Source organism: Triturus cristatus, chromosome 2_2, assembly GCF_964204655.1.
Source record: "Triturus cristatus chromosome 2_2, aTriCri1.1, whole genome shotgun sequence".
Classification (NCBI taxonomy): Eukaryota; Metazoa; Chordata; class Amphibia; order Caudata; family Salamandridae; genus Triturus; species Triturus cristatus.
The window spans coordinates 782,622,991-782,649,190 of NC_140582.1; the positions used below are offsets into that span (position 1 = coordinate 782,622,991).

A 26,200-nucleotide genomic window follows, 5' to 3' on the forward strand; every position below is an offset into this window, starting at 1 on the left:
GCCTCATATGGACCTCATTTTTTTTCAGCAGAAGTTGCCTAAATGTATATAAAGGGACTTTGTTTTTATAAATTGGTGTGGATCTCCTTTGAGTCTAGAGTATTATTGATTCAGATGGCTTGCACTCCTCTGTGGTAAGCCTAAGACTAATAGACTACACTCCCCTCTTTCTTCCTACCACTGGACAACAAAGCACTTTGGGATTGCCATAGAAGCACCGGTCCCGCATAAGGAAACCGCAGGACTCTAAACACAGCCTAGCCGATGTCTGATTTTGATATATCACATAAAGTGCCAGTTTCCTACACAAAAATCAGAAACTTGAAACCGGGGCTTCTCTACACCGTCTGCCGCTACAGTGTGTCAGTGCAAATTGCTACTCTGGGCAGGCCTAAAGTTTAAAGAGTATTTCCCGGGCGGACAATCACTCAGCCTTTAGGTCTGTGAGGTCATCAGCTTGGTAAAGACCTAGCATCAAGGGCCAGTCACCCCTCCAACCCCCCCCCCCCCCCCCCAATGCCTTGGAGGTAAAGTGAGCCCTGGGTGTTTTAGACAAGCCCTGTAGCGCTAAGCCTCCATGTCAATCAGGGAGGGAAGAGCGCACGGTCACCCCACTATTCCCATTCCCCCAACTAGTCACAGGGTAGGGAGGGAACCAACCTGGGATGAGGTGGGAAAGGTGTGGTAAGACTTCGCAGACTTGACCCTGCAACAGCTTGCTACACAAGTTAATCCTGAATGCTACTGAGGAGGGTTCTCTTAGAAAGCTACATGCGGTAATTTGGCATGCAAAGTTACAGTCATGTGCTCCGGTGGTCTATGCTTCCAGGATCTTTGCATATGCAAAATTAAGTGCACCTTTCTCACTTGCCGATTGTGCTGGTCTCATGCCAATAGAGAAATGCCACAGGACTTACTCAGACCCCTTGCTTTCTAGCCAAGTGTTTCACGCCTACTAGTGCCTTTTCTGGCACTCGGTGCTACAGTGGCACTGGTAACAGTTCAATCTGGTCACCTGCATACCAACTGAAAAGTATAATTACTTCGCCTGTGAGTATAGCCAATAGCAATTCTATAACTCGTGCCATAAATAATCCCTGGAACGCACAGTAATCTGTTGAATGGATCAGAGTGGGATTTGCACTGGTAAATCAAAACGCACTCTTCAAAAAATGGTTTTACATTACTCATAGCATGGGAACATTTAATTGCCTTATCATTGGAACGTCCTACACCACCCACCTACCCAGATTCTAATGTACAAGCCCCCCCCCCCCCCCGTAAAAGTCCAGCCCCACTATCAGTCCTCCCCAGCCGTCATGGTCTTCAGACTCATTTTGGACCATTCAAACCGCCATGGACAGCACTATTTTGCTCTAAATGACGCGAGCTGACACCATTACGGTGGCACATGCTGAGCCTCTCAGGATCTGGCTTACAACACCAACTTTCCCTACATATGCCAAATCACATGCTCTACCAACCATGCACCCAAGCTCTGGATTGCACCCAATTTGGATAAAGCAAGCAGCTTGTACCACATCAGACAAGGCCTCTAGTTCTATAGAGCTACACAAAATTGCAGCAATGCACTGTACAATTGTCAACACATTAATTTTTACATAGATTACAGAAAGTTTATAAATGCGTTTCAAGTACTAACCAGTACCAATTCAAGACTTCAGCTTGCAGAAATAAACTAAATACAATCACTTGCAGATGTGCAACTTTTGCAAATGGAAAAACAAAACAAAAAACACAGCAATGTACCTGCTCTAACCACTAGTTAGTTATTTGCCTCTTACTTTTAAAGGCTGTACGGTTCCAGAATTAAATCTGATGCGTGAAGACACCAATTTCTCATTTATAGTTTAACAGCAATATGTATTTTATTATTAAAAAAAATATGTCGCCTAGGCGAATATAACTAGAAGTACCGCCTGGGAGCGAATTACAACTGAATAAGTTTATGAAATTGATAATTTTCATGAAGATATTGGCACTGGATGGATGAATACAGCAAAGCAACTTACCACTTGGCATACGGAGGGATGACCAAACATCCTGTGAGCCCCAGTCCGGTGTGAGGGGAGGGCAGTTAATAACCGGGTATGCAGTGTTCCCAGACATTACTGGTCCTAGGCCATTGCTTCTACCAGCTACTGCCACAAAGACTGTAGGGATTCCATCACCTGCAAACAAAGCAAACGTCATAACTGTCCAGATTGAATATTTCCACACAAAAAGTTTTCAAATATATGCCTCATACGAAGGCTTGCGAGGGATGCATATGCTCTGCTGTTAGAGTTGAACTAGAAAGAGACAGGTCTCTCGAGTACCCTTCAAAATATATTACAACTTAAGTTTCATCATCTTGGCAATAAAATAACTCCTACCCCCTCAGTATGAATAGCCATCAGCTATTGAAATGGGTTATCTGCCCTATCTATATTTACCAGTGACAGTTTAGGTATTTACGTTTCTTGCACATGTCCCTATATTAATCTCAACCATATATGACAAGAGCATTAATGAATGCTTTTATTCCCAAATCTGAGGTATTGAAGGATCACAAGCATCTTTGGGATTAAGAACCAGTTTAAAGCAATTTGTAAGCATTAGTTTGATAAGGGGAGAAGATGGCAAATGCAAAATGAAAACGTTTGGCTGCTGATATTGGAACAGTGCGGCAGAAACTGCACTAGAAACAGAACCATGACTCGCTGATTCCGGCACAGCGAAAGGAACTTCATGATGTGTACACGTTGATAGATGGACGTGGTAGGTTTCCATGCAGCCAGGGGCGTTAACTCACAGATACAGCCACTCTTAACACAGCTGCTTTCCAAAGTGCACTACTTCCACTTTGGCTGTATGCACCCCGAACCCATAGAAAACCCAGTGCCTGGCTGTTCATCCCAATGCTCAGAACTCCCAGAGGAGCTAATTTAGGGAGGGTTAAGCATTGGCAAGAAACAAGTTCCTACATTTAGACCGGAGTAAAATCAAAAGAACAAACCTTTTGCAGGGGTGGTTCCTAAAACTGACACGTGGACACTATTTTTGATTGCCCCAGTCATGTGACAACTTTAGACTAAGAACCCTACCGTCTAATATACAACCTGTTTTGCACGATACCACATACATTGTCAAACATGTGATTTATAATTCGCATAGGTTAATAGTTTGCTACATTATATCTAACCAACACTGCGTGATTATTTGTTTCTAGCACACAACTACCACTTACATTACAACAGGCTAAAACAAATTAGTCCTTTACGCGAAGATATATTCACCCTAATTTCTCACATTATTGCTCACACATTGCCTAAACGACACGAACATCTGGTGTACAGGACTTACTACAAAAAGGGCACCACCCTGTGCCATGGGAAAAGAGGATTGCTATTCCAGGGAGAACGAAGATTACCTAGGACATGGGGCATCGTACTCGGACTCCTTGTCTCGGTCACCAGTTACGTTGTTAGTCAGCCCGTGTTTGGTCTTATCTTGGTGAGCCATGACAGTCGAACCAAATTCTGCCACTGAATTTCTTATGGTATGGCACTATGAACAAAAGACATTAAAGACGCAGGCTCGGATTCAGAGTTCGGCGGATGGGTTACTAGGTCACAAACATGAACATTGATCCATGGGACATCAGTGATGTTTGTATTCTGTCATCCTAACTCTGAATCAGGACCCACGCTTTGAAGCGCACACAGTCGTTGGTCAGCCGGAGCGAAACCAGTGTCAGCTGAGCACTGTTGAACAGAATATTTCCAATTGGCTGGTAGAACATTAATTGAATAAAACAATCCATTGGCCCTTAGCGCCAAATCATCAACTAGTTAAACATTTTAGAAACATTAATTTGAACGGAGCTTGAAATAAAGGACCTTACTAAATCATGACATTTCTATACATATCCCACAGTGTGCCAGACGAAAATATTTTACATAAACACAACTGATCTGGGGTCAAACCCAGAAAATCAAGAAATCAACCGATTCCGTCTGATTAAACTCAAGTGTAGTGTACGATCCAATTTTAAGTAACCGACCCTCTGACACATTATCCAGCTACTGCTACGTGGTGTTGGGGCATGAAGAGAATAGCTACAACCCAAAATAATGCTTAGTTTCACTGTTTCCTTATGCACATTACTGCCAATATTTTCACAATATTTGCTTCAATTACGCTACACATATACTGCTATAAGTTGGCATATAGTAAAGGCCTACAACATACTAGTCCAGATGTTGTGTGGAAGAGCTACTTCGAGAAGAGGGGGGCAACTCGCTTATACCCAGTCAATCTCTGGTAGGACTTTTGTGCAGCTCAGTATGGACTCTTCCTCTGGTAGGGGAAATGGTTAATGGAACACTGGCCTCTCTCCTCTACATGTCAGTAGGTAGGGGAATCTTAAATGCCTGGGGAGCAAGTAGGATCTGTTAAGTGACCAAAACTTCTGCCCACCAAATTTGCTCATTAGCCATCTATATTGGCTAGCTGGCTTCTATGTTGCAATCCTTCACTTCCAATAGCGGTAGAGTGGCCGGGTAGGGAAGGTAGGGGGGGGGGGGGGGGGGGGGACGGCTATAGGAGTCGCAATGGGAGGGGGGCAAAACAAAAAATAAAGTGTAAAGTACTTACCTTCAGCCAGCCACTTTGCGCTACTCTTCAGGCCCATTGGCCAATCCTGAAGCTTCTCGCACACGAGTAGCTTCAGAGTTGGCCAGAGAACCCTCTATTAGCGCCACCGGACAGACTGGGAGTCTGTGCCTGCTGTCTCCAACCCCAGCAATGCAGCTAGGGTTGGAGAGCGCTTTACTGCACACGACGGTTTGGCTGGCCGAAACAGCCAGCCACATGTTCAAGCGCAGTGAAGAAAATGCACTACCACTCCCTTGAGCACTGCCACACCCCCAGGCACCCCCCCCCCCCCCGACACCGCAGGAGAGGAGAAAATTAGTCTAGTTTTTTTTATTTTTCCTTTCCTGGCATTTTTGTGCAGGGGGTGGGGGGACGCTCCTCCGCCATAGAGGAGCCGCCGCTGTTCACTTCAGATAGAAAAAAAAGTTTAGGTCCTACCTATGAAAGACCAGTCAGGCCTTATTTTGTGACGGAAAGGCTTGGGACACATCCACTTTGTTCAATGAAAATGGAACAATTCTTTCAAAGAAATTAATTTACGGCTAGGCCCATATCATGTAGGCGTTAGTGTACACTAGAGTCCGGTTTTGTGCGCGGTTGTTATATTCATCATTATTTCAGATAGGAAAATATCCTGGAAGTCCACCTCTCAAGGCACACTGACCGTTTGAGGTTATTCTAAAGCACATAAATCTAAGGAGCATCTGATGCCAGAAACCAACACATTGCCCATACAAAGGATTTTCAAGCACAGGTATCCTACAGAGATTCATATGTACCACGCCCAACATTTACTACTTCGAGATGGTGTACTAAACAAAAACCCAAACAAACGTAAGGCTTAGATTCAACACTTAGTCTACTGTATTTTGGGACAGTGCCACATCTACCTTCATAGGAATTCAGTTCCCTCTTTAAGCCATATGCAGTGATCTATTTGCAAGCATAGAAAAGCTTGGCTGAGAACATTCCCAGGAACAAAAAGGTTCTTTCATTTACACTCACACGTTAAGGAAAGGTGCCAAAGATCCCAATATTCCCCCGTACACCCACAAGGATAAAATGGCCTGCTTGTGTGCAGTACCCCCAATTATGAACTCTACCTTCGTATTCAGCTTTGATCCTCAGTGTTTCATCCGGACCTTTATGTGCAGACGTTACTCTCAGCTCACAAGGAATCCCATAGTTCGCACATGACTTTTTGATCTTCTCACAGTGCATAAGATCGGAAATGGACCCCATCAACACAACCACTCGACATAGGCTCTTTGACTCAAGAAGCAACTTTAGGAAAAAAAAAATTATACCTTATATATGTTTCAGAAGCATAAACATGAGTCCGCAACATTAACAAGCATTTGCAATGAAATGGGTCTCGCATTAGTTAAACGCAGAGCTATCGACCTTGCAAATGGAAAAGAAATGTGGCGTACCCCTTCGTTTTTTAGGTCTCGCCTGACCCAGCGCATGCGCTGGTCTGGCGAGAATTATTGAGAGGGCTCCAAAAAGTGCTACCAGGCCAGCCTAGAGCTACAGTGCATGTGTGCGCGCGCTTTACCGCGATTACTTTCGCGGCCGCTTTGATGTTTGATTGTGATTGCAATCACTTTCGCGGCTGCAAGGCCGCTTTGCATAGCCAATAGGTCTCGCTTTTGGGACCTTATAAGCATTTAGTTATGCAACTGTTGCATGGCTAAACACTTATAAGGTCCCAAAAGCGTCTAGAGACCTATTGGCTATGCCAATGCTGGTTATTTATTGACCTTTGTAGCAAAAGGCAGCACGTAGCACTTTACAGGTTTAATGCTAAAGCGCAGCGTGCCGCGATTGCTACAAAAGTCAATGCAGTGTCATGCAGGACTACAGCAGAGCAGTAAGGACCGCAGCAATGACGGGAGGGAGTGGGAGCAAGGATGCAACAGATGGCCAACCCAAAAAAAAAAAAAAAAAAAAAAAAAAAAAAAAAACCACAATTGCCGAGGTCTTCCGTGAGGGAACCAAGCACACAAAGGGGAGAAATATGGAGCGTTATTAACCAGAGTAAAGCACTTCTGAAAGGCAGGCCAACTAACCAACCAGAAGCGCTGGGCGTGTTGAATGCCCATATCCGGAATACAGAATGTCTAAGACAGTGCAAGCACTGCCTAGACGCGAGCAGAAAAAGCAGTGTTACTTCAAACCCAATCATTTAATGCAGAGGAGAAATCCTGAGCTTAATTTGGCACTTTCATCATGCCTTCCACATGAAAGAAAATGTACACATCCGAGATTATAAACTAATTGATCAAACTGAGATACACAAGTGATTCTACTGTGCTTGAAAATTCTTAAGACAACCCACATACAGATTTGGTCATTTCCTCATTTTATAGTGCGGCTCTTGTCATAGGACAAAATCCATGGTTAGGTTGTTAGTGCCTTACAATGTGCTTACATCTCATTCTCTTTTCTGTTACTCAAAGCACTTAAGCAAAAAAACTCAGGCAGCCAAGTATGGCAGTAACCTTTAAGGGGCGTGGCCAAGAACAAAATGGCATAGGACACCAATCTGAGCTCCTGTAGCCAATTCTCACTCAGTCCTGAAATACTGCCTGTGAGCAGCCATACACCCCCTGCCACATTGACCTCCGTTCAGCCCCTGGGTCAATGTCCCCCTCCCTCCCCCCACCAAGAACTGGGATTGGCAGGAATTCCCTTAAGCTTGAATGCTGGGGATCAATATCAGGAGGTCCCAGCAGAGTAGACTGCACATCCACAGCAGGCAACTGGGCTGATGCCTTAGTCTGTAAGGTAGGACCATCAGAACGCAAGTTCACCTGTATAGGATTGGCAGTGAGGCTTCTCTGGGACCCCTGTAGCCTCTACAGAGGTAAAGCTACCCAGACCAAGTTCTTCCTCTGAGTGCCCCAACCGCTGATGTCAAGTATGTCATAATTATGGAATTTAGAGGCACCACTTCCCAGAGTATTTAGAGAGGAGACAGCTTTTTGCTTACCCAGGTCAATACTCCCTCCTGGTAAAAGAGACTAGACCCAGCCCATTCTCGTGCAGACAGGCTCTGCTCTTGGCCCAGGCGTGTCCCAGTTTTGTCTCATGCTTCAAGCCCCTGCTCCCACCTTCAGGGGCAATTGCAGTATGGGCTTAAAAGTCCAGGCCCCCAACATGCCACACATCAATTATTACTTCTTGGAGGGTAAGCACTTTCTTTGGGAGCCCACAACATCTGCCAAATTAACATCTAATTTTATCCACCAACATGTGGGTAAAGCCAAAGCGCTGGTTTAGTACTGAAAGCTTTTTTAGGTTGATCACCTAAGGCCTGAAAGCTGTACAGTGAAGCCAGCCCAAACAACGAGCTTTGAGAACATAAAACATGCTTGTGTAACCTGGTTCCTAATTCAGGAGATCAAATCGGGGTTATGTTCACCATATACAGGAGCCTTGCCAGACCTCTGGCTAGGCAACAGTGAAAATTAAATAGTTCTACTTTATAGCTTTTACTCATGCAGAGTACATTGCTTTGTAATTCATGCCAGTAACAGAAGTAAAGATCCATCAATTCCCTTCGGTTTAGAAGCTGCAGTTTAATTTGCCTTTATAAAGCACTGCATCATAGGTGTAAACAAAAAACAAAACCACAACAAATACCTCCACTTTTTCAGCAACCCATTCAAAGTTTCTTTTCACCATCTGCAGAGCTTCAGGAGTCACTTCTTTGAGATCACGATATACCTGAGGGAGTAGAGAAATATTTTAGTCTTGAAATACTTTTCATAGGATTATAGCATCACAATATTAGTAGACCTGTCAGTATTCGGGTGGTCTTCCCAACGTTTTTGCCCACTAGTCCCATTTTTCTGAATTCAGTGGTTGTTGGCCTTATGATTCTAGCACTGGTTGGCAGTAGTAAAGTGTGCAAAGTGCTGGTGGTCACTCCTTAAAACATGGTAAAATTGGCTAACACCCGATTGGCACATTTAATGTACATAAGTCCCTAGTAAAGTGGTATACCATATACCCAGGGATGGTAAATTAAAAGCTACTGGTAGGCCTGCAGAACTAATTGTGCCACCCACTTTAAGTAGTCTCAATCATATCACAGGCCTGCCATTTGCAGCCTGTAGTGCAGTTTAAACTGCAAATTACACTTGGCAAAAATAACTGCTTGTCAAGCCTAAATCTCCTTTTAATACATAAAGGTCATCTCTAGCGCAGCCCTTAACATCCCACATCACAGGGTGCATTGCATCTAAAAAGTTGGACATGCACTTTTAGGTTGTGTGTGTCCTGGTAGCGAAAAACTCAACTTTAAAAATTGTACTGCAACACCTACCTCTCCCCTAGGGTAATACTGGATTCACTTATTTCTACCTGCTCCCAACCAAATGTTCTCATTAAATGTAATAGGTTTGGTGCCCTGCTGCACCAAGAGGACTGCCCTTCTGCCTGTGCCCTGCCATACCAAGAGGGTTTTTGAGCTATTGGCATTGTAAATGACACTGCCTTTGTGTTTTTCAAAACTGATAAAAGGCACATTTGCAATTCCAATAGCATAAACTCCAACAAACGCAAGACCTATTGCATTGCAAATGCTTGTTCTCTTACCAAATACGACAATTTATCCAGTGAAAACATATCAAGAGACCCAAAAAAATAAATAAAAAAATTCTGGCTGAACCAAAATTAGTTAGAGATAGAAGGGGCCGTTCGGCACGTTCTATTTAGCCCAAATTCACAATTATGGGGTGGGGGGAGGGGAGATCTAATATTGTCCAATCACACTGCACAGGACAACAAAAGTTTTAGTTCCTGCCCTCAGTGAACCCTCCAGATTTCTTTTTGGGGGTTAGATTAAGTCTGATGGCAGAAAGCCAAGTGGAAGACTTTAGTTTTGAGCGTCAGCGGAGGACACAATACCTTCCTCCACTGACAACCAAGCATGCACTTGGTGTTGCGATAGTCTGCAAGTTAATCATGTTTATTTTTTTTTTATCTTCCATAGCTGGTCTCAACCTTAGTTTTCCCTCAACAGAATTACCTAGTCAAACCCAGCTTACAGTAAGGTATGGTGTTAATCAAACATCCTTAGTGCCTGTCCCATGTGGAGGAATGGATTTGAACTTTTGAGCAAGTGTTTGACCGTCAAGGCGATTCGCAGGCTCGATATTGAAGGAGATGGCTTACCTGGAAACCTTACATTACAGTTCATAAACCTGACTGGGGCTTGCTGAGAGATCAGATAATATTGTAGGATCGTCCATGTCGTATCTATGGTCCTTGACCACTCGAACAAAATGAGATCTTGGTGGTTTAACATTGGAGTAATAAATGTGGCCTGCTTATCACACACAAAAAAAAAAGATGTATAGTAACATTACCAACTAGATTACAGAATGTATTTGAGACACTGGGGACTAGTTCAGCAAACACGCCTAGGAAAGGTGCATCCTGGGATGGGCCTGCACAACATAGGATGCCACAGATTGAGACTACACTGAATTAGGAGAAAGTCTGTTAGGATGGGAATTCTCCGTTTGAATCCTATTCGTACAGCAGTCTGCTGCACTGTACCACCAGTCCAGCTGTTCTAGTTTCACATTGTAAGTACTTTGAAATTAAAAAAAAAAAAAACTTTGGGGGGGGGGGGGGGGGGGGGGGGGAACATGACCAGATCCCTGCTAGGACAGGCAGATACAATTTATAAACACTTATAAACCTAGGATTAAGTCTCGCATTTCACAATTGCATGCAATAGCTGACCCAACATTTAATACTATTCATAACTTTATTAGATCTCCAATTAAAAACAGTTTACATTTGAAGACATTATATGTGGTGATGAGCTGTCAGGCCAGTTCTGGCAATCTAACCACTGGCACTTGCTGAGGGTAGCATTTCAACCAATCATGTTTTTGCCCACCATGCCACCTCACATTAGATCCAGCCACATGCAAGTCAGCTTGATCCAGCTACAATACAGCGCAGTCCCAAGTGCCTCTGAATCAGGGCACAAGCAATACAAGACCGGTTTCTGCTTATTTGGGCATCTTCAGTCAATTGAAGCTTGGTTCCCTTGTGTGGGCATATCCCTGGCCGCTTATGGAATTATACCAAATAAGATACATAGGCACATGGTAATACTGGAGCTCGGAGAGCAGCTCATTTTTAGATGTTGACTTCATGGAATAGCCAGTCGAGCAGTCAGGGTTTACTCTTTAAGAGTAACGTGGGAATAAAACCGCTAGTAATAGGCAGTGCACATCATTTAAAAAAAAAAAAAAGGACCAAGCAGCGCCTTTAGTTTTGAATAGACATAACGCTTCAAAACTATGGCGCATATTGCTCGATTAATACGGCTTCCATGTCCTCAACCATTCTCTTCTGAATGCTTACCTAGTTCTTATAACTATGCTGGGACTTAATCATACTTGCACTGATTGAGACTTCCAAGTGGCTACTTATTTGCATTACGGACAAATGCACCACCAGCTTCAAGAAGTCTTTGGATCACAGTTTGATGTCCAATTACGTTTTGCTCAAACATTTTCGCCCGATAGCTACACAGAGCAGACAGGTGACTACACATCTCAGCAATTTCCCAGTTCCCAGGTTGCCGGTCCTGGTCCAGGATGTGGGACAAACACCCAGGGTGGTACATGAACACCAGTCAGAGCTGCCTGCCCTGGTAAAGGGAGTAGGGCTCACATGGACATTACACTACCTCCCATAATGGCTGGGCACAACAGGAGTACAGCCAAAACAAGATGTCCTTACACGATCAAGGAGTACAGAAATAAGTTAAACAAATTCAGGCTGCAGATACACCATGCTCCCACTCCGAGTACCGAGAGGTTACCATACTCAGGTAAAACGAAGAAGGCACCCAACTTTGAACACCGCTCATGCCAGGGGCAGGGTTTATATGCGGATTGACTTGGCATATCAGATCTACTCATGGCAAGTGGCAGAATGCTAAAGTCTGACTGGAGAGCAGTCCACCTGCTGGTTTCGTAGCAGAGTATTTTCCCCTGCAGAAGAGGGGGATAGCAGTATTACTAGCCCTGTGGAGCACACTAACTGGTTCCATAAATAAGGAGGAATCCTGACAAGATCACACCACACACTTCCAACAACTGATAACGTTATAACCAGGTCAAATGAGGAAAGGGTCCAAGCTAGGTTAAACAAATTTTTCATGGAGAGCTAGTACACTAGTGTGTACCCCACAAATCAATGACCTATCAGTACTTGGTTATGGTATTTCGTATGTTTTAATAGCACCAAGAAGCTTTGGTGCACATTAAGCTTCAAGTATGAAAATATGAGCTATTCAACCTAACCATAATGGCACGAGGACTTGAGTAGGTTCCATTTTACATCAAATAATTCAGCAACTGATGATTCTTTCGCTTTTGTAAGGTGGAAAAAAATAACTCCCAATACTTAAGACATTTATGAATATATTCCTTCGTAAACCCTAAAGATGTGGCGAGTGCAAAATAGAAAGCAATTGACAAGCACTTCATTTAGGAATATTAGCTTCTTAATGCCAAAAGGGGAATGTAATCAACTTCCTATAAGCTAGTACATATTCAGACTTGAACCCTAATTGACTAAGTAATTCTAGGATTTGGGCTAAACTGCATGCGTCTGAAGAGAAATCCGATACCCATTTTCTAATAGAATAATCTATATCTAGAAAACTGTTGGGGGAAATTACCGAAGATTGAGTACAGTAGCCAAAGATATGCAAATGACAAACTGCCTAGCTTTAGATATAAAATAATTACACAATAACAGTAACGGGTCAGAGAAATGTAGTACAGTGAAGAGTGAAATGGGGAGGTCTACATGGGTGGTAATAGAGTTCATACATTACGGAGAATGCAAGTGAAGAAAAATTTAATTGTAAATTATATTCTGAGAAGCAATAAGATGCATTGAGAAGGCAACTGATCACTGGAACAGACCTCTCAAGCACATTTCGTGCTAAAAGAATTTTAGGAACTATGAAGAGTTCATATAACACCTTACAAATAAACAAAAACCTGCAACAAAGAAGCTGCCAAAATACAGACCTGCTTGTCCTTTTGCTGGCTCCGATCACCTGATGGCCAGAGACGCCAAGAATCGTTGTCAATAACGTCAGCAAGGACAATTTCTTGTTTTGATACATCTACACCAAATTCAATCTGTTTAAAGACAGAATATGTATGTGAACGAAGGAACAGAACCCACAGTCGCAGCTCTAAATAGCAAAAGCATATTTTTTGGACAAGATCTTCTGGTTTTCGTTACCTTCATGTCCACCAATGTACAGTCCTGAGTTGCCCAAGCCTTCTCTAGGACCTCAAAAATTGCTAGCGTGGAACGGTTCATAATATCCACCTCAGTCTGGCCAATTTCAAGTCCAGCGCACACAAACTTTGCTGCGATCATCTGCGCTTCAGACCACTCAGGATCATTATTGGCATCATCCTGAAATAAAGTAAAGAGTCTGTGAAAGAACATGTATTAAAAAGTACTTCATTAGAACCACAAAATAAATGTTTGATGACAGCAAAAGAGCAGATAATGATGCTGCATATGAATAGTTCCAAATCCTCCCTATCGAGACCCGCCATATACTGAGCGCATAACCAATCATGCAAATGATCACTTTAGGAAAATAGTTCTTTCTACCGTTTACTTTCACCATCCCTTTTTCTAGCACTAGCAAAAGGACAGTGATGGAAGTATGTTTTAGCCATTCAAATTTCATACATGGCCATTATTTACGACTGAACCAGTTAAATGATTTTTTTTATTAATCTGGTTTCTTTGATAATATTAACGTACTTAATCAAGAGGTACAATAATAAAGAATTGATTATTGAACAATTGTATTAAAACAATTTCAATCAGAAAAGCCCTGGTACGAATTAGAATCAGAGGCATTTGCGTGTTAAAAGATGGTGCTTAACATTGCTACTTGGTATGCTTTTTACCTTAGTTTCCTTCTGATTGTTGTGTAATACATAATGAATTTGAGTAATGGCGCTTGTCATCGTGAACAAGGCTCCTTCTTACCTTGGAGTGCCCACATCGTACAAGAACTTTGCTGTGGAGAAAGGTTATGTCCATGGGGATTTCAGTTTTTGAACGATACTACAGCCCAAACTGAGGGGAATTACACCACATTTGGCAGAAAGCTAGATATTGGTCCAGAAAAAGTGCTTGTGATTTAGTGTACATCTGTTCAGCGGTTTCGGACAAATTAAATTTAAAACACATCTGGGGACACCAGTTCTTGCAGTGGACTCCTGGATCTTACTAAAATTTTACTGGCTGCCAATACTTCAACCAGGAAGTGTTGGCAGCCATCTTGGGACTCCACTTGAACCAGAGTGCCCACCCCAGGACATTGCAGTTTGCTATGGCTTGGCAGGAGCACAGCTCCAGCCAAGCCATAGCAAACTCCATTCTGCTTTCAGCAAGCGAGACAAGGAAGTGCTCTTGCTTGATGAAAAAAAGCGCAGGTATGTTTCCCTGCCTGCAGGGAAACAGACATTGCTTTGGAAACCAGGGAGCAGTAGGTTAGCAGCTCCCTGGGTCTCAAAGCGATGCTAGCTCCTGCAGGAAGTGGGCAGCCTGGAGGGACCGCAGGGGACTTCAGGCTCTCCCTGCGGTCGGCAAGGTTTCAAAAGTGGGTGCGCTGGGTGGGACCAGGGCACCCACACTACAGGCTGGGCCCCAATTCTTAAATAATAGAAGTAGAAAACTAAAAGCCAGCAACTCGACCGACCATGTCATGAGTGATGTACTATGCGAGGTCATAAGCAGTGCAGGGGGGGGGGGGGGGGGGGGGGGAAGCGCGAGTTAGCTTACTTAACTGCTGAATTTCACACGTTTTGTACAAGTGAAGCCTTAGCCCAACTAGAACGTCCCTGTAAACTTTGAGAGATATTCAACGAAGAGCGGGAGACTGGATATATATATATATATATATATATATATATATATATATATATATATATAACCTACTGGCGACCATAGTTAGGACCACGTTTCCATAGGAAATCCGCAACATTCTATTTTGAATAACTTTGGCACCGGTCGACGAATCCTCGCGAATTTTTCAAAATAGGTGGGGCGCTACGCTCCGCTCCTACCCTGAAAGTCTCGGGGGGGATTAGTCAAGCGGGGGCTGAGATAAAAGGGGGGTCCCAAAACGCATTTTTCCCATGCATTTTTCCATAGGACCTTTAGACACAGCTACAGCCCGAACGGCTGAACAGAATTACTAGAAATTTGGCAGAGAGGTAGTCCTCAGGTCAAGGAAGTGCCTTTTGTAGGTTTGGTGTAAATCTGTTCAGTAGATTCTGAGAAAATAGCCTTTAAATCAATATATATCTGAGCCAGCTTACGGTGCGCTTACGGTACGCTTACCGTACGCGTACGGTGGCGTGCGCGATTCTGATTGGCTCTTAGATCTTAGTAAACATTCGAATCGGCCGAAACCAGGAATCGGCGGCCGCCATTTTCTCTCTCGCACTGAGAGTGATGATTAAAATACAAAGACCAAAAACATGTAAAGGGGCTGTTTGGACAGCTCCAAAACACCTAGCCATGTTGAGGGAGTCCCCAAAGATCCCCCAAGGCCAAAAATGGAATTTTTATTTTTTCGCTAATTTCGCCGATTACGCTTACCGTACGCGTACGGTAAAAATATATATATATAAAAAAAATCCACTCACCCCACCCCGTGTAAAAATTAAAATATTACCTTTCAAAAACGAAGTGCATCATATGTCCTCTATGTGCGCACGGTGCGCGAAGCGCATCGTGCGTACATGGCCCATCTAGCGTAACGTGGGCACGCGGTGCGCGTAGCGCACCGCGTGCCCACCGTGCGTGCACGGCACTAACTGCGTAAAGTGGGTGCGCGAAGCGCACCGCGTGCTCACTGTGCGCGAACGGAACGAACTGCGTTAAGTGGGCGCGCACGCCACGAATGGCGTAAAGTAACTTAGCATTTAAAAAACCGTACAAATTCACTGAAAAAACCATAGGTTTCACACACGTTATAGTTAGGAATTAGCATTTAAAAAACCTTGCAAATTCACTGAAAAAAACATAGGTTTCACACATGTTATAGTTAGCGGAAATTTTACTGAAAAAACCAATGAAATTCCCCCGTTCTAGTTAGTGCAGGCAACTATAACTCACGCGACCGCAATCTTCTGCTGATGACATATGTGTCTTTATGAAAAAAAAATATTTGTAATATATGTATAGCTAAAAATGTATGGAAGAAGACATGGGTAAATAAGTGTCTAAATACAGTATTAGCATCAGCAGAGGATTGCGGTCGCGTGAGATAGTTGCCTGCACTAACTAGAACGGGGGAATTTCATTGGTTTTTTATCAGTAAAATTTCCGCTAACTATAACATGTGTGAAACCTATGGTTTTTTCAGTGTATATATATATATATATATATATATATATATATATATATATATAAAATAAAAAAAAGTTACAAATCGTGACATCCCCTTTTTTTCTCTGCCCCACTTGACAGATCACCCTGCAGTTTAAGATTGCATTTGAAGTGAGTCTCAAACTAGCTTTCACGAAGATTAGTCAAACGAGGTTAGTTATTGCCAAATAAGAAAAGCGCTCTTCCTATGGAAACTACATCCGGACTATAACTACCAGCGACTGTGCGATGATATATACATCTCCCGCTCTTAGTTGAATAAAGATTCGGGGTGGGCCAGATCCTGGGGCAGTTTATGTAGTAATGCGGGCTGTGCCCATGTGGCAACCCCCCGCCGCGTCCTGGGGACCACCACCTCCTGGGGCAAATAAGGGCCTCCGCTGGGGAACGCCACCTCACCAGGGCAAATGTAATGAGGGGGCCTTGAGATAGTATAGATATGGCATAGCAGGAGCACAACTCCCACCATGCCATAGCAAATAGTGCTTCACTTTGAGCAAGCAAGAGCACGTGAGCAGCTCCTTTGCGTGTTAAAAGCAATACAGTCTCCCGCAGGAGATGTGGAGCAGGCCTTGACAAAAAGGGCCTTCAGGCCCCACACCTCCCCCCCATGGTCCTAGAAGTGTAAAACCACAGGCCAGGCCCTGGCAGATGAGTTCCCTGGGGCCAACATTGGCTTGGAAGTGGAGCCGTGCAGTCCCCCTTACATTTTGTTAAAAACAAAATGTACACATCTATGCAGGCCCAGGGGGGAGTGGGTGCCCATGGCTGAAAAGAGCCCAGGGAAGGGGGAGCCATGCAGCCCGCTCCCTTAATTTTATTAAGCCTCCAGCAAATTGCTGAAGTTCACGCCCCCTTTACCACCACTCTGCAAACGCGCCTCTTAGCGCAGTGGTGGTTGGAGAATGAAGTCCCCTATGAAGTGAAGGGTCCAAGAACCCCTTCCGTTACCTCCAGTACCACCCAGACAGCAGGATGTTGAGGACTTAAAACCACGTCCCCTGTCTCCCACGCTGCAAACACGCCTCTTGGTGTGCTGTGGTTGGGGAAATAATTCCACTGCACTCCTGAGGGCCCCACAACTAAAGTGGACTTCTTCCCCCAACAAATAGTGCACCAAGCGCGTTACCATGATGGTGGAGAAAGGGGGCGTGGGCTCGGACAAACTCTCAAGCCTGCTGCGTGGGCCTTACTGGAGGTAACTTGAGGGGTAGTTGCTCCCTGCTCCCCCCCCCCTCCTCTCTCTCTCTCTCTGGACGTCCTTGGGGGTTAACTACCCCGGTTATCTCCAGTAAGTCCCATGCAGCGGGATTGCTGAGAGGTCTTCGGAGGCCATGTTCTCTTGCCACCACTCTGCAGATGCAGCTCAAAGTGCACTGCTGGTTAAGTCCACTTAACTCCTGAGGGACCTTGGGGGCCAATAACCAGTCTTGGTACACCCTGTAAGAACTACATAACGGGATTACATCACCCATTTTTTTTTTAACACATTTTTATTGGCATTTTAAGGTTTCGTTGACAGGATACATTTGCAAATATATGCATTGAGCAATGTCACATAACACTCAGTAACAATCCGATCAGGAGCCTCCCTTCATGCAAAAAATAATAAAAAATAGCCCTGACATAATAATCCTTGTGCACACGCATCCATGGTTACCCCATGGCGCGCAGGCGGTACTACCCACACGCACCACAAGTTCTCGCAGTGTACCACCCACCAGCTCCCCACACCCGCTACATATTACATCACCCATGACATGTCAGTGACAGTGATGACATCTCAAATGACATGGACATCCACAGAATCTGACACACCCATATAACCATACACCCACTCCAACTACCATTATCAAACCTGTACACACACACAAGTACTTACACAGCCACTCACTGATTAATAGATCACTCATCCATACCACCACCCACACACCAATACAGCCACACAGTCACTCACCCAGAGAGCTACTCACCGATGCAGTCAATCACAAAGCCACTTACTCACACATACAGTTACACACAATTATTAACACCTGCTCACTCACCTATATTAACACAAGCACAGACTCAACCATATAGTCACTCACATTCACTCGTCCAGTCAGTGTCTTCCACATACCTAGTTACTCAACCATATTCTACTGACATCCACACACACATGCACATGCACTCACTGACCCATACAGCCACAGACTCACCCATCCATACAAGTCATCACCCAGAGACTCAGACAACCATACAGGTACTTAGACAACTAATCACTCGCCCATACAACCAATCAAATACCCACTCACCAACTGACAGTTACAGACATTCACACAACCAGTCACCCATACATTCACTGCAATACCTAATTGAATCATCAATACACCTTGGTATATAACACTCAAATTAGACAAAGGTCACCAGATGTCATCAGCGACGTCAGTGACCATGTCAGGAGTGATTTAATATGAGAGGTCATAAGCAGTGCATTGTGGGAGCTCGATAGTTAGCTCACCAACTATAATGGCGATCAAGATTATATATACACAGACACACCCACCCGGGGGCAATTAGAAATTAAGTGTAGGAGACCGTGCTTTGCTATTAAAAAAAAATACATTGGGGTCAGGGGTGATTCTACCCTGCCCCCTTTTCCTTCAATGTTTTCCTGTGACTTGAGTCGCAAGATGGCTGCCAACACTGCCAGGTTTCAATTGTTAAACTAATCTCAGCGCAAAATAGTCAGGGTTGCAGGAGATTATATACACATTTTTTTCTCACTATAAAAACCATAGGTTTCAGGGACGTTACAGTTAGAAATTAGCATTTAAAAACCCTTAGAAATTCACTGAAAAAACCCATAGGTTTCAGGGACATAGTTGGGCATTTCACTCATACAAAACCAAAGAAATTCGGCCGTTATAGTTAGTAGAGCAAACTATAACTTGCGCCCGCTTAATGCACTGCTGAGGAAGTCACATTACATCACTCATGACATGTTCAGTGACATCACTGATGACATCTCAAATGACATCCATGTGTTGATCTGATGCACCGCCTCACACCCCAATATAACCTTTGATACACCCACTCTAAAATACAGACTACCATTTTCGAAACCATAGACGCATCAATACCAGTTACTACATACACACTCCCCGATTCTTAGGTCAACACATCCACTCATTCACCCATACAGTAACTCATACATGCAGTCACTGATCAATACAGTACTATCATATGCACTCACACCTATACATACACTCACACCGCCACTCATCCATACAAATACTAACACATACTTACTCTTTTACAATCACTCATACAAGCACACTCTCCTCCATACAGCCACTCACAATCACGTAGTCATTTATATACCCCAACACTTTTACTCCTTCACATATGTAGTTACACACATACCACTTGGACATCCATTCACCCACCCATCCATCCATACAGTCCTTTACAGATACACTATTGAACCATACACCCAGTGAAATCACCCACTCCATCTATGCACAGTCATCCACCCCCACCCACTCACAAAGACTCAGGCACCCATACAGATACTCAGACAACCAATCAATAACCCATAGACAGTCATGTAGCTACTCACCAATCCATGCAGCCACTTAAACACCAACTGACAGTTAAAATCACTAACCCATGCATTAAGTAGAATACGCCTAATCAGTCACTTATACAATCAGTCACATACCTACTAAATCATCCATTCAGACACTTATATACCCACTCATTCTTCAATACACCATGGCATATAAAACATTTAAACTTTAAAGAAATACACATTCACTGGATGATGTCAGTGACGTAATCAGCAGTGCAAGTGCAAGCTATAGTACGCTCTACTAACTAATGGCCGAATCTCTGGTTTTGTATGAGAAAAATGTCCAACTATAACGTCCGACACCTATGGTTTTTTTCAGTGAATATATATTCACTGAAAAAACCATAGGTGTCAGGGACGTTCGTTAGTTGGACATTTCACTCGTAGAAAACCAGAGAAATTCGTTCAGCTAACTTGTGCCCCCGCAATGCACTGCGGACGACATCACCCGTGACTTTCTGTAAAGTTTAAATGTTTTATATATGTGAATGCCAAGGTGTATTGAATAATAAGTGGGTGTATGAGTGTCTGAATGGATGATTTAGTAGGTGTGTGACTAAGGGATTGATTAAACGTGTCTTACTGAATGCATGGGTTAGTGACTAAACTGTGTGAATGTCTGCATCAGTCTGTTAGTTGGTGTGTAAGCAGCTGCATGGGTTGGTGAGTAGCTATATGAGCGTCTATATGGGTTATTGATTGGTTGTCTGAGTATCTGTATTGGTACCTGGGTGTCTGTGGGTGGAGTGTGTGACAGTGCAGAGATTTTGGAGTGGGCGATTCACTGGGTGTATGGGTTCAGACTGCATGTGTGATTGTGTGTATATATGGGTGTGTTGGTGAGTGAATAGATCTCAGTGTGACTAACTACATATGTGAAAGTCAGTATATGTGAGTGTTGGAGAATATAAATGACTATGTGAGCAAGGGATTGTGAGAGTGGCTGTATGGGTGAGTGTGCTTGTATCAGTCATAGTATGAGTGTAAGTATGGGTTAGTATCTGTATGAATAAGTGAGGTGGTGTGTGTATAACTGTACAGGTGAGTAAATGGGAGTGTGATTCATTCTTTGCATGACTGACTAGGTGTGTGTGAGTAACTACGAGTGGCGGTGTGAGACTGCATGGGTGAATGACTGCATGGGTGAAGACCTAGGAATCAGCGAGTGGGTATGTAGTAACTGGTGTTTGTGGGTCTATGGTTTTGAAAATGGTAGTCTGTATTTTAGAGTGGGTGCATCAAAGGTTATATTCGGGTATGAGAAGGTGCATCAGATTATCACGTGGATAATGTCATCAGTGATGTCATTTGAGATGTCATTGATGTCACTGACCATGTCTTCAATGATGTAATATGTGACGTCATCAGCAGTGCATTGGGTGGCGCGAGATAGTTTGCTCAAGTTACTAAAACAGCAGAATTTCTCTGGTTTTGTACGAGTGAAATGTCCAACTAACTAGAACACCACTTAAAACCGTTTCAGTGAATTTTTGCAAAGATTTAAATGCTAATTTCTAACTATTCCTACAGAGGTAGGACATGTGCAGAAAGATGCAACAGAAGTCCACAAAGGTGCAGAAAGAAGCAAGAGATATGGAGAAAGAACCAACAGAGGTGCAGAAAGAAGCTTTGTTGCAAAAACATCCTGTGCCCCCAAATTTTTGCGACTGTTACTGGTGGTAACTGACCAACTAACCAGGCCAGGAGCCAGTGCTATTCTGAAAGGCACTTAGAATACACCAACATACACTAAGGTACACTATGGGTTGGAGTACCCCTGTGATTGGCATGACCTCCCCTGTAAGGCCCTAGTACATAATAGGGCAGGGGGATTAAAACTACCTAGAAGTCAGAGGTGCCGAAAGAGGCAAGAAGTGTGCCGAAAGAGGCAAGACGGGTGCAGAAAGAGGCAAGAGAACTATGGAAAGATGCAAGCGAGTTACAGAAACAGGCAAAAGGGGTGCATAAAGAACCAACAGATGTGCAAAATGGGTGCAGAAAGGGGCAAGGGAAATCCAGAAAGAGGCAAGTGAAGTGCAGAAATAAGACAGTGAGGTGCAGAAAGAGGAAGAAAGGTGCAGAAAGATGGAAGAGAAATGCAGAAAGAGGCAAGACGGGCACAGAAAGAAGAGTGGTTTGTGCACCATTAGTACCAATTTAGCAATAACACATGACCATTCCAGCTTTTGCAAAGGGCCTACCACCAAGCTGTAACAGGGGAAGGTGCATTTTTGGGAACATTTGAGCTCAAAACTAGCCTTTTTTTGTTTAAATCAGCAGATTATGCAGCAGATTAAACATTTTCCGCATTTGCCAAATATTCAATTATTTGACAATTGGTGCAGCCAAACAGTCACATAATTCCAGTGCCCGGCTCATAACCCCGACTAGGTCAAGAAGTGCTCCTTTTTTTTTTATAGTCTTATTGAGTTTATACTTGAGCGTCTATGGAAACGAGGAAGACTAAACCAGAGATTACCACTCCACAACACAGACTACAATACCACATAATTACTCTCCACAACACACATTCCCACTCTACACAATTCCTATACACTAAATACCACATACTTTCTATCCACATAATTTCACTTAACATTCCACATAATTCAACTACACACAACATGCATCCACTACACCCAAAAACATTAGTAAAAAAAAAAAATGTACAATGCCAATAGCTCTAACTCTTGCAAATGCAAAACCTATTACGTTGCAAATGCTTCTTTCACTAGTAGTCACGTTTTGCAGTGTGGTGGAGAAGGGGGGCTGGGCCTCTGACTAGCGCTTAGGAATTCTGCTATGTAGAACTTACAGGAGGTACCAGGAGGGCTTCTTGGCCCCCAAAGTCCCTTAGAAGTAAAGTGGACTTCATCCCCCATCCCGAAGTGTGCCTGGAGATGCGTTTGCAGAGTGGTGAAGAAAGGGGGCGTGGCCTCCGAGGATGTGTTAGCAATTCTACTGTTTGGGACTTACTGGAGGTAACAAGAGGGGTAGTTGGGCCCCCCCCCCACCCCCAAGGACTTCCTTGGGGGCCAACTACCCCTCCTATTAGGTCCAGTGAGTACCACACAGCAGGATTGTTAAATTCTAATAACAGGTCACGCCCCCTTTGCCCACTACTCTGCAAACGCACCTCCAGGCAGACTACGAGACCTCAGGATAAAAGTGGACTTCATCCCTGAGCAGCAGTGCCCCAGGAGGCACGTTTGCAGAGACCCCCCACACTTTAATTTTCAATATAGCCCCAGGGAGGTGGCAGTCCGAGGCTGCATGGGGGGGGGGGGGGGGGGTGAGGTCACTTAGCCCCTCGCATTTAAATCCGGTAGCCCCGGGGAGGGGATTGTAGTGTAGAGACCTAATGAGGCCAAAATACCTAAATCAAGAATGCATCCATAGGTAGAGTTGTAATGTCACGCAACAAATCAGTGTGCGAATAGAGCTGTGTAGGCCAACAAAGAATGCTAACAGATGTTCCCAAATTCTGTATAATTAGACCGTAGGCATGGAAATAGGTAGTAACTCTGGAGTAAGAAAGGGAGTTCCCCATGGCCAAGTAAGGCCTTTTAAAAGCCAGTCCGACGTTCCGAGTGCCCTGATTGGTACGTATCCTATCATCCCACTGCCGAAATTTTCTTACAGCCCTATGTGTTTCTCGTGAGGGCAATTGTCCCTACGAGCCTGATGAAGTTCTATATGAGAGAACGAAACGCGTTGGCTGAGTTCTAAAGTGTCTATACCTTAAAAGAATGGAAAAAAAAGGCTTTTTGGAAATATACTATTATTTTGTGGACTTGTTACCCTGCGCACGCCTATCGCTTGCTTCATAAAGGACCTGGATTACAGGGGTGTCACTGGACGGCTGATGCTAGGGCTTGTTGCACAGGAACAATTGGAAACTTGCGTGAGGTGCAGAAGTAGTCCGTCGACCTTTTCTTTTTGTTGCAAACTTGTGGGTGTGTTTGAGGAGCCAAGAGGTATCGGAAGGACAGGGAGGTAGGAACACAAACCCGCATCTACAAAACAGTCACAGGGCACAATGCACCCGATGCGGTGGGAGGGAAAATAGAAGTGTGATGGAGGGAGACTGACTCCGCACACCACCCCCACCTAGATGTACATTTTGGGGCCTACCTGCTCCGTGCCATGCCCCACTTTGCAGTGAAGCCATAGAAAGGGGGGGCAGAGGGGGGTGGTCAAGAAACAAGTGCATCAGAAAAAAAGGTTGGGGCCTAATTAAGAGGAGTTTGTTATACAGGCGGGGGGGGGGGTATATTCATCTTTTTAACTTCAGCTGCTAATGACCTCTGAGAAGAAACAGTGGGAGTAGAGAGGGCGTGAGAGCGGAGGGAGAAGAAAGGCGTACACTAATAACCCTCCCCCTCCAAAGAAAAAGTAAGGTGCGCCAGGATAAGTTGGCTTTAGCAAAGCAGGCGTGAGGGGGGTGTGGGGTGCAGTGCTTGGAGGGGAGCACAGTAGACACTTGGTTTGGCAATATTGAGGATGTGGAATGGCATGGCTGGCAGAGGATGGGCAGAGTTTCACAGAGCTCCAGACAGGCGCTACGGCCTTTCCTGCCTCTGCCCACTCAAGGTACCACTGCCCTGCCTGCTACAGCAGACCTCACTCACAGGATGGGCAGAGTTTCACAGAGCTCCAGACAGGCGCTACGGCCTTTCCGGTCTCTGCCCACTCAAGGTACCACTGCCCTGCCTGCTACAGCAGACCTCACTCACAGCGTCCTTCGGCTCAGTATCTAGCAGTTCTATCCGTACCCCCTCACTGCCCTACTTTAGACTCAGTCCCCTCTCAGCCTTGCTCTGTTCTGAGTCAGCCTCCCTTAACGCCCGCTACTGTCCCAGAGCTCCCCACACTGCTACAGACTACGTTCCCGCGCTGTCCCAGCTCCCCTCACCGTCCCCACTCCCCTCACCGCTCCCAGTCCCCACACCCTCGGCCGCCCCAGCTCCCCGCACCCTCGGGCTCCCCAGCAGTGATTCTGCTGCATTTCCCACAATTACAGATTTACCGAATTTGCCACACAATCCATCATATGCAGCACAATTTGCTGATGCTACCAAAAAATTCTGTTTCTAGCCGAAACGGATCAAAAGTTGGTAAAAGCATGGAAATGTGCCCCTGTGCAGTGTAGGCCCTTTACATGGGTTGACTGATTCTCCCTCAGTTGTCCACTGCCGCATTTGGGTGTTAAACCAGTCCTACAAAAGGTGTCATTTACTTAGATAGCATGTAATGTGTAAAAATGACAAAATAATGAAATACTATAACAAAATGGGCGTTATGCCAAAATTTGTTTCTTATAAAAGAAAACTTAAATACTGCTCCATATTTCCAGTTGCTATCGTTATAGGTATATGTACTGCAGCGCCAGGATGCCTGTAGGGTTACAGTGCGCTATACAAGTCTGAAATACAATAGGTAAAGTGAAAGCGGACAAATAATGCATGAAATGATTAGTGCAGGTGTGATTCTGTTAATACTCGTGCAAACGCGATGGAAAACGGCCACAGGCGGGAAATTCAATAGAATCTAACAGCTGCCAAAAAAAAAAACAAGCATTGGCATAGCCAATAGGTCTCGCTTTTGGGACCTTATAAGTATTTAGTTATGCAGCACAATATCCTTGTTGCAACAAAATAAACTGTTGCATAGCTAAACACTTATAAGGTCCCAAAGGCGTGACCTATTGGGTAAGCCAATGCTTGTTGGCTTGGCCATGGGACTGCAATGCAATATGCCACTGGGGGAGGGGGGCAGCTTTACGGCACCATGGAGGTGCCTTTCGGATTCGCTCTCTGCTGCCCCCTTGGCAAGACAGACAAAAACAGTGAAAACGCTGCTGCAAACATGCAGGCAAACAGCCGGCCAATGGAGAAGGAGGGTCTGGTACGCCCGCAAACAGAAAATGGGGCTCTTGTTACCAGTGCTGGGGACTGGAATCAACCCACCCGCAGCTTGCTAGGTAGTGCTTTTCTATAAGCAACGTGCTCAATAGCCAGCACACTGCCTTTCCTGCACACGCTAATTCCAATTGTACATTTTTTTTCGTAAAAAAAAAGAGTGAGTCTGGGCTGAATTTCAGAGCACAAGCCCGTGTCCGGGAGGGCAGGCGATGAATGGCGCCCTGTGTTCCGGTCACAAACTCTGGCAGATAGGCATTTTGAAACAAAAAGCTAGGCCTCTTGGTGAGGTCTTTAATTCGCCTAAATTTCTTCTTGCTACAGGCAGTTTGATGCTCGGTAAGACACTTCTTTGGGCCTGCATCGCAAAGCTTCTAGCAAGTTTGCCTTCTATAAAGTGTCAGTAGTAATTCAAATCCAAGTTGATGAGAAGAAACCTTCAGTCACAGAAAAACTAAAGATTTGGCATTGCCGAGTGGACTGGGTTTGCATTTTGAGTTCTGACTAAACTTTACACGTGTCTTTT

At 44.4% G+C, this 26,200-nt stretch overlaps 1 protein-coding gene across 2 annotated transcripts in view; it reads right to left on the reverse strand.

Moving 5' to 3' along the window:
- Positions 1-26,200, reverse strand: part of PAICS (phosphoribosylaminoimidazole carboxylase and phosphoribosylaminoimidazolesuccinocarboxamide synthase) — a 417,483-nt gene that overhangs the window by 19,811 nt on the left and 371,472 nt on the right. For both annotated transcript variants that reach the window (XM_085642046.1, XM_085642047.1), the window contains 5 exons: positions 12,958-13,137; positions 12,738-12,851; positions 8,308-8,391; positions 5,763-5,943; positions 2,034-2,192 (listed from right to left, as the gene is read on the reverse strand). In XM_085642046.1, the coding sequence (XP_085498172.1) occupies positions 2,034-2,192; positions 5,763-5,943; positions 8,308-8,391; positions 12,738-12,851; positions 12,958-13,137 (718 nt within the window). The remainder of the gene's footprint in view (positions 1-2,033; positions 2,193-5,762; positions 5,944-8,307; positions 8,392-12,737; positions 12,852-12,957; positions 13,138-26,200) is intronic.